The 16,842-nt window shown below is 51.9% G+C and overlaps 1 protein-coding gene across 1 annotated transcript; it reads right to left on the reverse strand.

The window, feature by feature from the left end:
- Positions 1-261: 261 nt before the first annotated feature.
- On the reverse strand, positions 262-16,508 carry ISG20 (interferon stimulated exonuclease gene 20). The gene is made up of 4 exons (XM_029239776.1): positions 13,407-16,508; positions 12,863-13,111; positions 2,004-2,204; positions 262-464 (listed from the first exon to the last, which is right to left on the reverse strand). Exons 2-4 carry the CDS (start codon positions 13,085-13,087, stop codon positions 387-389), a joined length of 504 nt encoding a protein of 167 aa, XP_029095609.1. The 5' UTR covers positions 13,088-13,111; positions 13,407-16,508; the 3' UTR covers positions 262-386.
- Between the last annotated feature and the right edge of the window lie 334 nt (positions 16,509-16,842).

A 16,842-nucleotide genomic window follows, 5' to 3' on the forward strand; every position in this document is an offset into this window, starting at 1 on the left:
GCTCAAACCCGCGTTCCCTGCATCAGCAGGCGGATGCTCAACCACCACGCCACCAGGGAAGCCCTGAGGCAGGGGTATTAATTAAGTCACAGGAACATCTTCCTGGACCCACAGGATTCAAGACGTTAAGGAAATTGACACTTGTCCCTATCCTGGCTCAAGTGTTCGTTGTCTTCTCAGTGCTAGGTGGTGTCCACCAACACCCGGCTCAGAGAGAAGAAAGAAAAAGACAAGAGGAGAAGCCGAGGGAGTAGAGAAAATATAGAGCCATTTTATTGCTAAAAATATTTTTCCAAAAACAAGGGCATTTTTGTTTTGAAGACACAAAGGTCTGTAGTCCTTGGGGAGGGGGCTGAGTACCACCAGACGGGCAGTCCTCATAGTCCTCAAATTCTCCGGGAGATTCGGTAGAGCTCCATTGTTGCCCTGGCATCTTCCACCGAGTTGTGTCCCGACACGCTGTCCTGCAGACACAGGTACACAGTGGGGACTGGGGGTGCGGCTGAATCCAGGCGCCCATGTGACCCGGGCCTTCCCTGCTCACACCCTGACTTCCAGGGCTAAAGTGGGTCAGTGGGTGAGTCTCCCCAGGCCTCTGACACCCTGGACTCAGCAGGTGGCTGGAGCAGGCCTGGCTTCACCCATTAGCACTAGACACAGGCATGGCCAGGCACAGAATCCAGCATCCTGAGGGCCAGGCTGTGCCCTCCAGGCGCTTACAATCCGCTGGGTGTGGGCCGGGCACTGCAGACTTGGCCTCAGACCCAGAGGGGCTGAAGCAGTTCTCACAGGGAGCCCCAGGGCACCGAGGAATGTGGACACAGATGTTTCTAAGGGGCTCCTTGCTCAGCACATGAACAGGGCTCTTCAGTGAATCCACGTGCTGACACTCTGTCCTCGGTTCCTGGTGCCACAAGCCCAACAGAGGGGCCCGACATCAGGCCCATCCCCTGTCTCCTACACGTTCCTGCTCCCCAGCCAAGCCGCCCCCCACTCCTCAGGCTGGGGCTCGGGCTCTCCCCTCCCCGGCGCCCCCTCTCTTGCCTCCTCCACTAAGACGCCCCCGTCACACTCCACTCAGACCTGGTGTCCTGCCTGCCCCCTGTCCTCCGTCCCTGCTCCAGGACACCTGCCCTCCCCTCTGTGGACACGCCCCACAGATGTGCTGATGCTCAGGTCTCGGGCCACCCTCTGTTCAACCACGAGTTTCTCAAGGATGGGCTGGGCCTTGCTCACGCGGGTGCTCAGCCCCTGGTCCAGCCTGGCCCAGAGCAGGTGCTTCATAAACATCCGCTGTGCTGGAAGGGCCCACGTGTGGCTGCAGCTCCTAGTGTCCAGCCCGCCTCCCTGGGCCCTTCCACCTCGATGAGCTCCTAGGCCCCAGCACACGCCTGCCGGCTCCTGGAGACTGCTTTGCCTGTGGGTTTGAGCTCAGGGTCCCTCTCTCACTTTTGGAACCCCCCTCGTTGGATATCTGCCGCTTTCCTATCTGGGGGGGCAATTCCAGAGGCTTCTGCCTGGGGCTCTGGGGGGGCCTGCTCTGTCTGTGGCTGCAAGTGCTGAGGAATTAGGGCCCCGGGAGCAGCATCAGTTCCTGCCTAAAGGGAGGTGTGTGTAAATAGTGCGGCTTCCTGGATACATCTGCGCTCTGTGCTCTACACCATTTCGCAGAGTTAGGCAGGGGGATTAAGCTTCAGTTACCCACAGGGAAACTGGCATGATTTTGAAAACACACAAAAACGCCTTGACTGGGTGCCTTCCCTTCCCTGCCGCTCATCCTCACTCTACCAGGGCTTCCTGGGTCAGCTCTCACATAAATGCCCTGCCCTCCTGGAGAAACCCCTACCCTCTCACACAGCCTCTCAGGACTAAGGGGAGGCTGAGCATCTTTGGGGCCAAATATTTGCTCCGCAGCTACTGGGAGACTTTACAGTCCTAGCGGGAAGGGCCAGGCCCCCAGAGCCGGCAGTCCGGCCCCAGGCTGGGAAAGGGGTGGTCCTCACCTGGATGCACCACCCAAGGAGGCGCTGGCTCAGCACGCGGAGGGAGACACGGCGGCAGTACAGCAGGCCGGCCTCACGCCAAAGAAGCTTGTCCGCGGTCGTGTCGTGGATGGCGTAGTTCCTCATGTTCTCCTTCAGCGCCTTGAAGTCGTGCTTCAGGTCGTGACCCACCACCAGCTTGCCTTTCAGGAGCTGCAGGATCTGGCCAGGAAGACATGCACCATACACGTCACCCAGGGTACTTCAGGTGGGTCTGGGGCAACTTGGTGCCATCACGGGGGGCTGGCCTGAGCTGTATGACTATGAGCAAAGTCCTCCTGGACTTGCTGTGTGACTATGAGCAAATCACCATCCCTCTCTGGGCTTGGAACATATATACCATCGATAAAATGAGGAGACTGGACCAGGCCCCTTCACCCTCAACAGCTTAGTGATGCCGGAAGGCCCATCCCAACTCCTTCCGTGGTTTCTGTGTGACAGCAATGGCCATGAGCCAGGCATTCGTTGTGCATCACATACATTATGTCGTTTAATCCTTTTAACAGCCCTCCTGTGGCAGGCGGGTTGACCTCCCAGAGATGCCCACTCCCTAATCCCCAGGCCCTGTGAACATGTTACACGGCAAGGGAAAAGTAAAGTTGCAGATGGACTTGAGGTTGCTAATCAAATGACCTTAAAATAAGGAGAGTTTCTGGATGATCCAGGTGGGCCCAGCATAATCCCAAGGTCCTTATATGTGGAGGTCAGAGAGATCTGACATGTGAACTGGACAGGCTGCCTCTGGCTGTGGAGGTGGAGGAAGCGGCTGAGAGTTCGGAGCAGGGGCAGCCATAGAAGCAGGCAGGGGCAAGGAAACAGATCCCCCTCCAAAGCCTCCCGAAATGAACACGGCCCTACTGACACCTTGATCTCAGCCCAGTGAGACCCACATCGGACTTCTGAACCACAGAAGTGTAAGACAATAAATTTTCGTTCTTTTAAACCACCCGGTCTACAGTTCTGTTACAGCAGCCATAGAAAACCCATACAGCTATGAGGGAGGGTTGTGTTTAACTGAATTTTGCAGTTGAAAAAACTAAAGTGCTAAGAAGTGGAGTAATTTACTCAAGGTGACTCTGATGAATTTAAAATATTTGCAGATTCCTTGACACTCCTCACAGAAAAGATGGAGTCTAATTCCCCTCACCTTGAATATGGGCTGGGCTGTGTGACTTCTGATCTCTCTGTGGGGCCGGTGTCCCGGGAGCCCTGAGTTACCCTGAAGCCACCATGCTGGGGAGACCACCCTGACGTAGGGAGATGTGCCCAAGGAGCCCCAGCACCAGCCACAGCACAGGGGGGTGAGCGAACCATCCTGTGATTCTAATCCCGGGCCTGCCAGGTGCCTCAACCAACCAGCTGTCCCTGTCTGCCGAGCCCTGCCCAGACTGCAGATGCCTGAGCGACATAAATATTGACACTGTTTGGAGCACTACGTTTTGGGGCGACGTGCTAAGCATCATTAGATAACTGGGACAAGTCACACGGTTAGTTCGTGGCAGGGCCAGCCCTCAAAGCCAGCTTATCACCACCACATCATGCTGAAAGAGCCGCCTGCTCCAGGCCTCCGCCAGCCCAGCTGCCAAGCTGCAGAGGGCAGCCCTCAGGGTGCCCCAGTCCTGTGCCCTGCACATATGCCCAGGCCTCCGTTCTCACCTCCTCTCCCACGGTGGCCCTATGGAGAGCCTCAATCATTGGCCACACAGGTGGGTCACCTTTCCTTCCCTTGGCTGCCACTGGGGAGGACGGAAGGGGGACCTTGGAGCGAGCTGTACCAGGCGCCAGCTGAAGGGCAGCTCATGGGCATCTCAGGCCCCCCTAGGATAGCTCTCCGGCAGCCTTCATCTCTTCCTCTGTGCCCGAGGAAGGAGCCCTCTGGATGGCTAACACCGTCCGGTGTCCTGCTTCTGCTTCTAGTGGCTTCCCCAGACATCCCATGGGGTGTTTGACTTGCTCTCCCTTGTGGCCACTTTGCAGAAAGAAGCTAAGGCTCCAAGAAGTGAGGTGACCTGTCCACAGTCACGGCACTGGAGGCAGAGTCGGTCCATCCACAGTCAATGGGTAATGTAACCAGCCTGCCCCACCGGTACCATGGTTTTCTTGGGGTCCTCCTCTGGACAGACCCTCACCCAACCTAGGGACTGGAGAAAGCACTCAAAGAATAAAGTTGGGCCACTCCTGAGGGACACCAGTTCTTGTCACACTTGGGCTTAGGAATCCCCTGGTGAATCACCAAAATCTGGATTTGGATGTGGGATTCTGCATTTGTAACAGGTGGTGCTGATTCTGCTGGTCTGTGGGTCACCCTGAGTAGTAAGGGCACACGACCTCAGAGCAGCAGCTTGAGGGGAATCCTACGTGTGGAGGAAAGGGCTCTGGCAGCACACAGGGGATGGGTAGAGGCCCAGGGCCAGCGGATGTGGCTGTGCTGGGCAACTGTGGGTCACACGCCTTTCCTTGCTGACATCCTTTATGTTTCTGAACAATGGGGCCTGTTTTCCTGTCTATGAGCTGACTCAGGCCCAGTTCACACAAAGCTCTGAGGGGACTGTGCCACCCTAGAGTCAGCCACAGCAGCCGGTCCCAGGCATAAGAGGGCCGAGTCATTGTGAGGCAGATTCCTGGGAAATTCATCACTTCCCGAGCCCCAGGGTCCCGGTGGTGGCGGGGGGAGAGGGGTACATTCAGGACCATGAGACTCATCATGAGACAAACAAAATAAGAGGTGGACAAGCAGAAGGAAGGAAGAAGTAGGGAAAGGAGGAGAACAGTCTGTTTAGCAGAGAGATGCCAACCCTTCAGGACAAAGATGCCGGGCACTGGGCAGGGAAAGGCTGCTGCGACTCGCTATGTGGTCTCAGGGAAGTTGAAGACGGTCTCTGGGCTTCAGTTTCCCCATTTGTAAGGTGAGGGCCTGGCGACGTGAGGCTCCACGGACTTTCTGTGGCAGGGCTGGGAGGGAAACCCAGGGTGATGTGGAGGTGCCAGCTGGAGGGGCCTCAGGGCTGTGTGACCTGCTGGCTTCGGACCGCCCTGAATCAGTGTCATGAGGCGGGTGTGTCAAACACAGGGGAGGGAGGCTTAAATTCCTGGAAAGAACTGGAGTGTGTGGGGAAAGGGACATGCATCGATCTGTTCTCATTGCCTGGCACTAGGCCAGGTACTTTCCTCACCTCATCATGGGGCCTCTCAACAAGAGTGTGTCATTTTATAGTGAAGTGTCTTAGTGTCATTTTATAATGAAGGGGGTTGTGGATCAGAGATGGTAAGAGGCTTGCACAGGTCACACAGCTGGTGAGCTGATTGCTGAGATGCAGTGTCCAGATCTGCCTGACCCTGTCACTATTATCACAGTTGTTATTATTACTACCTACTGAGAACCTAGGGATTATATTAGCATTATTAATTTCAGGGTGGAAATTAATAATTTCTACTGCTGGGCCCATGATGGCACTCACTGAAGATTTCTTGAATCATGAATATGGCCCCTATGAGGCGGGGATTGTCATACCATCTTACCAACAGGGAAAGGGGGGTGCCAGTGGTGTGTACCCATGTCACATGCAGAGGAGTGACAGGCCCTGGTGTCTGCCCGAATTCTCTTTCCACTGTGTTTTCCCTCTAGTCCAAGTATTTCCCAGGCCTGATCAAAAAAATCACCCGAGACCCTTGTTAGAAATCCAGAGGGCAGGGCGCTACTCCAGACCTGCGGAATCAACATCGCCAGGGGAGGTGCATTAGCAAATGTTCCAGGGTATTCTTCCCATCTGCCAAGTTTGGAAATCCCGGCACGGATGCCTGTCCAGCCCCTTAGAGCCCGCTGCTCCCATCATGCATCCATTCTTCCATCTGCCCATTCATTCATTCCTGGCTGCCAGGAGACGTGATTATAAGGGGCTCTGAAGAATGTTGCCCTTGTGGAGGCCCAGGTCCCCTACTGGCATCTTCAGGAGTGACCCTGGTCCCCCTCTTTCCTTCTGTCCCCTGCCAAGCTCTCTGGGTACCCCTGCCCCCAGCTTCTGTCTGCTTACCCGGGGTAAACCTGGATGATGAAGTCATCCTCCTCCATCTGGCTGAGCCCCAGAGAGACCTGCCAGGTGGCAGGGCCCCGACAGGGCACTCCAACCCAGGCAAGGGCTACAGCACTGGTACAGCTGAAACCAGTCCCTGTTCACAAGCTACTGTGGCTTCCTTTCTGTTTCCCACCTAAACCACGATGCCACACAAGATTTAGTTTATTTATCTGCAAACTAAGAGTGTCATTATCATTCCCCAATCCCAGTCATGGGCTGGATGCTACTCAGCATACCAGGTTAACATTAAAAGAGCATTTACTTACAAAAATGAGTTACAGTCTATGGACAATTACTGTTAGATTAAAAAATGAATTAAAAGAGCATTGACCTGTCAGGTGAGAGCCCTGCATCTGAGCACTGAGTTGTAGCCCAGCTTGCTGTGTGTCCTTAGCAAGTCACTGCCCCTCTCTGGACCGTGGTCTCCTCGCAGGTTCCTTCCTGTGCTGACAGTCTGATTTGTGGGGCTCTCTGTAGAACAGGGTTCTCAGCCTTGGGACAACTAACATTTGGGGCCAGGTACTCCTTTGGTGTGAGTGTGTGTCCTGTACATTGCAGGATGTTCATTCAGTACCATCCCTGGCCTCAAGCCACTGGATGTCAGTAGCAGCCTTCCGCACCTCACTTATGACAATCAGAAGTGCCTCCAAATCCTCCTGCACTGTTGGTGGGAATGTAAATTGATACAGCCACCATGGAGAACAGTATGGAGTTTCCTTAAAAAACTAAAAATTGAACTACCATACGACCCAGCAATCCCACTACTGGGCATATATCTTGAGAAAACCATAATTCAAAAAGAGTCATGTACCAAAATGTTCATTGCAGCTCTATGTACAATAGCCAGGACATGGAAGCAACCTAAGTGTACATCAATAGATGAATGGATAAAGAAGATGTGACACATATATACAATGGAATATTACTCAGCCATAGAAAGGAACGAAACTGAGTTACTTGTAGTGAGGTGGATGGACCTAGAGACTGTCATGCAGAGTGAAGTAAGTCAGAAAGGGAAAAACAAATACTATATGCTAACACATATATATGGAATCTAAAGAAAAAAAAAAGAAAAAAAATGGTCAGAAGAACCTAGGGGCAAGACAGGAATAAAAATGCAGACCTACTAGAGAATGGACTTGAAGATACGGGGAGGCGGAAGTATAAGCTGGGACAAAGTGAGACAGTGGCATGGACATATATACACTACCAAATGTAAAATAGATAGCTAGTGGGAAGCAGCCGCATAGCACAGGGAGATCAGCTCGGTGCTTTGTGACCTCCTGGAGGGGTGGGATAGGGAGGGTGGGAGGGAGGGAGATGCAAGAGATATGGGGACATATGTATATGTATAACTGATTCAATTTGTTATAAAGCAGAAACTAACACACCATGGTAAAGCAATTATACTCCAATAAAGATGTTAAAAATAAAAATAATAAAACAAGGGCTTCCCTGGTGGCACAGTGGTTGAGAGTCCGCCTGCCAATGCAGGGGACACGGGTTCGTGCCCCGGTCCAGGAAGATCCCACATGCCGCGGAGTGGCTGGGCCCGTGAGCCATGGCTGCTGAGCCTGCGCGTCCGGAGCCTGTGCTCCGCAACGGGAGAGGCCACAACAGTGAGAGGCCCGTGTACCGCAAAAAATAATAATAATAATAAAATTAAAAAGAATATCTGATCTTACTGTAAAAAAAAAAAAAAAGAAATGCCTCCAGATATTGCTAAATGCTTCCAGATATCGCCTCCGGATTTGCCCTTGTGGGCAAAATCACAGTGCACTGAGAACCACCGTTCTGGATGACAGTGAGACCTATAGGCATCAGAAGATAACAAGGCAGTTACCTTGCATTATAAAAGCAATGTCATCCTATTACAAAAAATAAAAAACAGAAAAGGGGTGAGGGGAGCCCCCTCAAAATCCTAGTGCCTCGTGGCTGCATGGGCCCTGGGTGGACTGGGGGCCTCAGTGGCTCCCTGGAGCCGGCCTGGCTTCTATGGCCTGGTCTATGGCTCACTGCTAGCCGGGCCCACTTGCAGGAAGAAACAGGCTGGCGAGCCACCTTTGAAAAAGGACTGCAAGAAACCAATGCCTGGTGAGCTGGTGGCTTAGCTGAGAGGTGTCGCCTGGACTTGTGGGGTCTGATAAATGGCTAATAGGCTTCTGCCCTTTGGGGGCTCCCCAGCATAGCTTGGGATCTGTGAGCCTGGTCTTTGGGATTAAACTACTGTGGGTGATGAGTGAGGTCAAGGTGCCTCAGCGTCCTCGTTCATGAAAACAGATGATGGCGGTTGCCTCATACCACAGCTTCACTCCAATGCTGCGCCGACACTACCTGTTCATACATCAGGCACTTAGCATTCACAGCCTGCATTTACACACTTTGATCACAGGATCAGAACATCACAAAGCAAGCCCTCAGGCCAGAAGTTGAGTCTCTGCTCCACCCCTTTCTTGGACAATTTGCTCAACCTTGTGCCTAAGTTTGCTCATCTGTGAAATGGGGTGATGATACTAGTTAACTACCTCCCGGGGTTGTGGTGGGGCGTAAAGGTAGTGGGGGTATGAAAAGTGCTTAGAACAGGGCCCGGACATGATGCTGGATACACCTGTGCTGCTTCATCACCCCTGTGTTACAAAGGATCCTACTGAGGGGCACAGAGAGGTTTAGCAACAAGCCGGAGGACACAGGGCAATCAGGTGGCAGAGCTGGGATTGGACCCACATCCAGCCAAGTCTAAAGACAGTTTGCTAAAAGTCCGCATACCCCAACTAAAGATCCCGCATGCCACAATGAAGATCCAGCGCAGCCAAAATAAATAATAAATAATAAAATAAATAAATAAATAATTAAAAAAAATAAATCAAGACAGTGCTTGCTCCCTGTCCCCTGGGCTGTACGTGTATTACTGTATCTTGACAGCAAAGGCCAACACGAGGGCAGAGGCAATTCTCTTCCATGCAGCTGCCAGATACTCTTGTATTATGAAAATCAATTCAACTCCAATCCCACAAACATTCTCAGGGCACCTTCTATGTTCAAAGCACAATATCCAACCTGGGGCAGATAAAGTACATGGCAGGAGCTGTGGAGCTAGACAGACCCGTGTGTGTGGCTAGGCAAGCTCTAAAGTGTGTGGGCTACGGGAATTCCCTGAAGGTCCAGTGGTTAGGACTCAGTGCTTCCACTGCAGGGGGCACGGGTTCTATCCCTGGTTGGGGAACTAAGATCCCGAAAGCCAGGCGGCGCGGCCAAAGAAAGAAAGGAAGTGTGTGGGCTATAGCAAGGAGGGTGAGACCCCCAGGGGGTTAGAGTTGTGGGTGGGGAGGGTGAGGGGGTCGGACAGGGCCTCACACAGGACTCCTCTGGCCTGGGCCTGCCAGAATGGCAGTATTTCTAGGGAAAGGGATGGGGGATGGGAGAGAGTAGGGTTGGGTCTGAAGCACAGTGGGCGATGGCTGAGCTGAGAGAGAAGGCAGAAAATGTAGGTAGGTGGTACTCAGAGGACCATGGACGTTGGGTTGCCGGACCTTAGGCAATGGGAGCCTTGGAGGTACTTGAACCAGGGGGTGGGGATGGGAGTGGGGGCTATGATCTGAGCCAGGCCTGGGGAAGTGTCTCTGGCAGCAGGGTAGAAGACAGGGGCAGGGAGCATACATTGTGCAGCAGGCAGAAAACGAGGGCCAGAATCTAAGACCGAGGTTCTCAAGGGAAGCTGGAGAGGGGACGGGTTGTAAAATCTGACTTTCTGCCTTGTTCTCTCCACAGGCACGTTGATGACCTTCAGCCATGAGCCAGGCACTGTGCTTAGGGATACAGACGACATCACTACACCCAACCTACACAAGGCCAGGAAGGAGGCATTAGTACTCCCCATTCACTGATGAGAAAACTCAGGATCAGAAAGTTTCAGTAACTTGCCAAAGGTCACACAAACCAGTAAGTGATAGAGCAGGAAATGTGAACCGCAGATGTGGTTCCAAAGAGCTGCCCGGTCTTTAGATCCCCGCCTCCCTCCTCGAATGGCTGTTAAGTGCCTACTCTGGACGGCACTCCGTGTCACACACTGGAAGCGCCCGGCATAATCTCCAACTGAGAAATAAAAGCATTTTGGCACCAAGTCTGGATGAGGACCAAGGTGTCCTGACTCCCAGGCCAGTGCTGGAGGGCGTCCAGGGAATCGCATTTCTCTTCTGCCCTTTCTGTTGCTGGGATGGGGAGGGAGGCCGGGGAGGAGAAGGGACGGGGCCAAGCCGCCCACCTGACTGCTCCGTGGGGATCTGAGTGTGGGCAGCTCCATGCAGTATCCCTGGGTCTCCCATCGGCACCTAAAGCACACCACCTTTCTTCGTGTTGCCCTCCCCTTCTCGGTGACTCACCTTTGTTCTCCTCTGTCCTAATGTTTCCTTCTTTCCGATCCTCTGGATGCTACTGATGACTAAGGCACTGCTCCCTGGGGTCTCTAACTCCTCTCTGCTGCCATCTCTTTCCTCACTCCCATCCATCTCCCCTGCACCCCCGTTCAGGTTTTCTTGACAGTGGTTTTCCTGCCATGCTATTGCTCAAGAATCTTCAGTGGCTCTCTATGGCCCACTGAGTTGCATACACAGACTCCTCCCTCCCCTTTGGCAAATAGCACCAGCCTCATGGAGCCTTTCCAGGACCACCCTGATGTACTCTGCCCCCTCCTCAGGGCTCCTTAGTACCCTCTTAGTACCTCTAGAACAGTGCTGTCCAATAGAAAGAAACATAACGTGAGCCACATATGTAATTTTAAATCATCACCAGCCATATTTTAAAAGGTAAAGAGAAATAGGTGAAATTAGTTTTAATGTTTTATTTAACCTAATATATAAAAATATATAAAATACTACCATTCTACATATAATCTATATTTTAAAATTATTGAAGTACTTTATGGTTCTTTTTTCATTCAAGCCTTTGAAATCCAGTGCATATTTTACACTTACAGCACATCTCAGTTCAGACAGACCAGCCACTTTTCAGGTGCTCACCTGTCACCCGTAACTGGTGGGACCCTACTGGACACAAAGCTCTAGAGGTTTTGAGCCTTTCACATTCTAGTTATCTGAACTTGTGCGAGTTGCTTAGTGTTATGGGTTCAATTGGGTTCCCCCTCAAATTCATTTGTTGAAATCCTAACCCCAACCACCTCAAAATGTGACTTATTTGGAAATAGGGTCATTACAGACGTTATTGTTAGGATGTCATAATGGAATAGGTTGAGTCCCTAACAAATACAACCGATATCCTTATAAAAAGGGGAAATTTGTGAGACATGCACACAGGGAGAATGCCATGTGAATATGAAGGCGAAGATTGGGGTGACATTTCTCCAAGCCAAGGAACATCAAAGATGGCCAGCAAATTGTCAGAAGCTAAGAGAGAGACACAGAACAGGTTTTCCCTTGCAGCCTTCAGAAGGAACCAGCCCTGCTGACACCTTGATCTGAGACTTCTAGAACTAGTCTCTAGAACTGTGAGAGAAGACATTTCTATTGTTTAAGCCACCCACTTTGTGGTACTTTGTTTCAGCAGCCCTACCAAATCACTGTTTAGTTCAAGAGAGCCTCAGTTTCCTCATCTGTAATATGGGGACAACAAGGAAAGAATCCTAACAGCTAACAGTTTTTTAGTACTTATATAGGCACTCTCTCCAGGCCCTTTTCCAATCCTCACAATAATCCTGTGAGATTGCTGCTGTCATCACCCCCATTTCCTTTTCCAGATGGTGAAATGGGGTACAGAGAGTGTGAGGAACTTGCTCAAGGTAACTTAGCAGGTAAGGAACAAAGCCAGGATTCAAACTTGGCCCTCTTAGCTCTGAGCTAACAGCTCCTGAAGACACTTTTGGCAGACTGTTTTGTGAGGCATGAGCTCCTGGATGGAGCTCAGGAGAGCATCCAGTGAGTAGCCAGTGCTCAGAAAACAGGGGCTATTGTTGTGGGCTTATCTCCGGCACCTGGAGCCTGGCACATGTGCAGTATGTGGGACTGAGGTGAACCTCAGTTCTTTGTGTTCTTCATGAACTTCCCCAGGGTGAGTTCACCTTCCCATGAATGACCAACCCTGGTGCCACTTCTAGAGTGATTGAATTTCGTTTTCTTCTAGTGATTCAGAGAAACAGAAAGTAGCCTGGAGATGTCACAACAAGTTGAAGGGAAAGGGAATGGGAGACTTTGGTGTGCCACACCCATCTCTATGAGTGGATGGCCTGTGGTGGGTCTGGGAGCAAGCTCTCCCTGAGCTCAGTGGACTCTAGCTGGCCTGTCCTTCAGGACCAGGAGGGTGCCCTGCCGAGTGCCCAGCCAGTGAGGGCCTCCACCCAGGACCCGTCCCCCATTTCCCCCACAGGGCTCCCCAGAGGCAGCTGGTATAGAGGAAAGAAGGAGGAATCTAGCCCCCAAATCAGTATGCAGGGAACAGCAGGCAGGACTCAGCTTCCCCATCGTAAGACCAGCAAGGTGTACCAGATGCCCCGAAGGCTGCTCCCAGACACGAGTCTACGGTTGTCTAATGGCAGGAAGCCTCCTCAGGGATGTGATGGACACACCAACGGGTTTCTCATGCTCTGGTGCTCCCCACGCATGGGTGGCAGGGAATCTGACATGGCTGGGGTCACAGGTCACAGCTGGCAACCAGGGGAGGTGCTGGGGAAGTGTGTATGTGTGTGTGTGGGGGGGGTATATGTATGTTGGCCTGGATGGCATATGGCCCTTCTCTTACCTCCAGCCTGGCCACGGCAAACGGGGTGGCCCCCTCCATGTTCTGAGCCATGATCCCGCTGACGGGGGTTCTGTAGTCGGTGATCTCGCCCTCAGGCCGGATGAACTTGTCGTAGAGCACGGTGCCGTGGTAGTCTACGAGGCTGCAGCGAGCCAAGCCACTCTCCCTGAAGGGCCCCAGCCCCACCATCTCGCAGTCCATGGCCACATCTGTGCCTCTTGCCATGTTCCACCGGGACCCTCAGATGTGCTGGAGAGGGGGCGGCAGGAGGGGCATCACATGAGGGCCAGCTGAGACCCCAGGCGTCCTCAGCCACCTCCCAGCCAGCCTACACCCTCTGCCCTGCCCTTTGTCACAAACACCACCTGGCACAGACGGAAGTTGGCCTCTTGCCACCCCAACTGGCTTCTTCAGCCGGCAGTCCCAGGGCCTCTCTCTGGTCCTGCCCGGCAGCCTCAGGACCAGGATATCCCCTCCCAGCACCTCCCCTGGCTGCTACCCCAGAGAAATGCCTTGAACCCACCACCCTGTCTCCCACTCTTACCGGCCTGCCTCTCCGGTGCCCCTTCTCAGCTACTGCAGTTGCTCTTAGCAGTGACTCATCTCTGACTTCAAGCCGGGAATCCTGACCCTGTTTCAGTTTCTGGTTTGGTATCAAGTGAAATCAGGGGCGGGAGGCGGGGCACGTGGACTGGGCTGCTTCATCTCCTCGGGCGGCTCGGGAGCTCAGTGTCCCGAGTCAGAATTGACCAAGCTTGCCGGCTCCTTGTCTGGGTGTCCCTTTGGCCCTGCCCTCCACCTAATCGCTCAAGCCCTCCCCCTCCTCAGATGACGCAGCTGATGTGCATGGAGTGGATTGCAACATCTGTCTTTCATTTCTCACCCTCTGCCCGGGGAATAAACATCCCCAGGACTGGAGCCCAGGGAATGTCCCACAACTTCCGGGGCCACCACCAATCTGACAACTCTGTGAGGTCTTTTTTTTTTTTTTTAAATATTTACTTATTTATTTATTCGGCTGCACCAGGTCTTTGTTGTGGTATGCAGGCTCTTAGTTGTGGCATGCGGGATCTAGTTCCCTGACCAGGGATCGAACCCGAGACCCCTGCATTGGGCGCATGGAGTCTTAACCAATGGACCACCAGGGAAGTCCCCCTGTGAGGTCTTTTATGGGGGGCAGGGAGAGCTGGCTCTTGGGACACTGAGGTTATTGATTGGGAAGGGCAGGAGAAGGTTGGGGTGCAAGAGGGGCTAGCCCTCACTGCCGACCCCGTAAAGCCCTACGGCCTCTATTGGCTCGGGGATGCCTCAGAAAGGGTCATTGGTCTGCCCTCGACGTGCTCTGCCTCCAGCTGGACTGACACTGTTTTGAGGACAAGGAGAAGCAGGCCTGGAGGGAGCCCCACCAGCCCGGCCATATTTCCCAGGGGCAACGCTCTCCCAAGCTAGAACTTTGACCCCTTAGAACAATGCCTAACACATAGGGAGCACTCAACATTTATTGAATAAATGAATGAGTTACATCCGGGGCAAAAATAGAATCAGCTTTAATGAGGAAATTGTCCACTATATACTGTGGTGAGTTGAGCGCTCCCATCTTGCCTCCTACCCCAGATCCATATGGAACAAGCTTTGAGCTGTCGAGCTGAATCTGACAGCCCCCCGTTGTCACAAAGATTTGTGGCTTGGAAAGGAATTTCCCCAGGTTCTCGGTGTTTTCACCAAGTGACGTCCAGATTCATTTAACAGACCTCAAAAAGAAAACCAGATACTGACGTACGTTTAAATGATAAGTCATTGTTCCTGTTTGTCGCTCAACTGGTGGGAAGTTGAGTTAGAAGAGGTTATTTGGGGTTCCCATTCTGAATGAGCTACTTTTTCTTGAATTCAGCCTGTCTGGGAATTTTTTGTTTCTCAAATGCATAAAGGATTGTCACCCTGATTTAGGGGGAGATGAAGCAAAATTCCCGTTACTTTAAATGAACATGCATTGAAAAGGTAACCCCCTAAAGATCCAATTGGAGGTTTCTGTTTCTACAGTCCCCGTAGGACCCCATGCACCCTCTGGTGATCGGCCCACATCAACATCCCCACTACAGGCCTCACCCCCTCTCTTCCACTGGCCACCTCAGGACTCAGACAGAACACGTACTCACCCCTGCGATTCTTTTCCCCACGGGTCCTAAACCTGCTCCGTGGTCAACTCCAAACCTGCATCTTCCAGTCTTCTCTGCATTTCTCCTTTTCTACCCACATCCTACCCCAGTCCTCACCTGCCCTACCTCCATCTTCATGCCCTGCTCTAAATTATCCTTCAAATCTTACCAGATTAAGTTCTCCAAAATCGAATCTCTTACACTGTCATGGCACTTTGCTCAAGAACCTAGTGATTTCCTGCTGTCCAAAAAAAAAAAATAAACAAACCTCAACTCCCACACAGTCCCCAAGGCGCTCTTACATCTGTCCCACCTGCCTTTCCAATCTCATCTTGCACCACTATCCAATCTAAGACTCTTTTTTAGGTTTTGACCTAAATTGATGGCCTTCCATGTGTTCACATGTTGACTCCTTCAGAAGAGATCAGTCATTCCATAATTCATTTATCACGTGCTAAGCCCTAGGGTTAGCAGGGGTATAATCAGGTCTGCGCCTTCAGGTCAAGGAGATGTACAGTCGTGCTACAAGGTCAGCCCCTGTCCCACACCTTCAATTAGCACCCCCTTCTCACCTCCTTCCTGCACACTGGCTTCTTCTCTGTCCCCAGAGCCTGGGCATTTGCTGTGCCAGTCTGGAAAGCTCTTCCTCCAGGTTATCTATCCAGTTTTCTCCCTTTCCCTCAGGTCTCCCACCAAGGCCTTTCTTGGCCTCTATTTAAAACTACACCCTCATCCCCTTCCCAGGTTTCTTCTATAAGAATTGATGCCATCTGAGATACCACATATTGTACTTGTTCACTTACTGTTCCCCCTCCCACTTGCACCTGGAACCCTGCCTGGATCACACTGAATTTTTTCAAATGTATTGTGCGCTGAGGTTGGACACAAACATTGGTGAGTAACAGCCTAGGAGAGGAATCCCTGACCCCAGCCAGGGGGATGGGATGGGGATTTCCTAGTGGGGATGCTTCCCAGGTTTAATTGGTGTCACTCATTGGCCAGACCAATCCACAAATTTCCTTGGGTAAGGGGGAAAGTGAGTCATTCAGGGCAAACCTCTCAGCCTTACAAGACACGCATCCTGCCAGTTGGCCCACCTGCAGTGCCTGTAGCAGGTTGAAGGCTGCCACTGTATGGCCTTCTCTGAACCCCCAGCATAGGACACAGGCCGAATGGATGAATCATAACGGTGGGTCAGATACCTCTCCCTACAGGCAACCTGCCCTTTGAAATCCAGCTCAACTGTCTCCAACCTCAGCTGGTCACGTACCCCTAAAATGTGTACGTGAATTTCTAAATTATATACCACAGATGGAAACACCTCAGTCAAATATCGGCAATTTAATGTGGTTCAACTTAAAACATGTCAAACTGTGCTATGGAATACTGTTTGTTTTTTTTTTGTGGCTGTGTCGGGTCTTAGTTGCAGCACACGGGATCTTAGATGAGGTGTGCGGGCTCAGTAGTGGCAGCGCGCGTGCTTAGTTGCCCTGCGGCATGTGGGATCTTAGTTCCCCAACCAGGGATTGAACCCGTGTCCCCTGCATTGGAAGGAGGATTCTTAACCACTGGACCACCAGGGAAGTCCCTGGGATACATTTTTTAAAACATAAAAAAGAATGTGTTAAACTATATACCAATAAATATGTGAAAAAGATACTCAACATTACTAATCATCAGGGAAATGCAAATCAAAACCACAACGAGGTATATCACCTCACACCTGTCAGGATGACTATTATCAAAAAGACCACAAATAACAAGTGTCGGTGAGGATATGGAGAAATTAGAACCCTTGTGCACTGTTGGTAGGAATGTAAAATG

This window comes from Monodon monoceros, unplaced genomic scaffold, assembly GCF_005190385.1.
Source record: "Monodon monoceros isolate NGI ecotype Baffin Bay Population unplaced genomic scaffold, NGI_Narwhal_1 Super_Scaffold_21, whole genome shotgun sequence".
Classification (NCBI taxonomy): domain Eukaryota; kingdom Metazoa; phylum Chordata; class Mammalia; order Artiodactyla; family Monodontidae; genus Monodon; species Monodon monoceros.

Excerpts from the sequence above, each read along its gene's own strand:
- ISG20 (XM_029239776.1), bottom strand. The coding sequence starts at position 13,087 with ATGGCAAGAGGCACAGATGTGGCCATGGACTGCGAGATGGTGGGGCTG. Across the intron at positions 2,205-12,862 it reads TTGCCGTGGCCAGGCTGGAG|ATCCTGCAGCTCCTGAAAGG; the intron begins GTAAGAGAAGGG and ends CTTCCTGGCCAG. Across the intron at positions 465-2,003 it reads TCCTTGGGTGGTGCATCCAG|GACAGCGTGTCGGGACACAA; the intron begins GTGAGGACCACC and ends CTGTGTCTGCAG.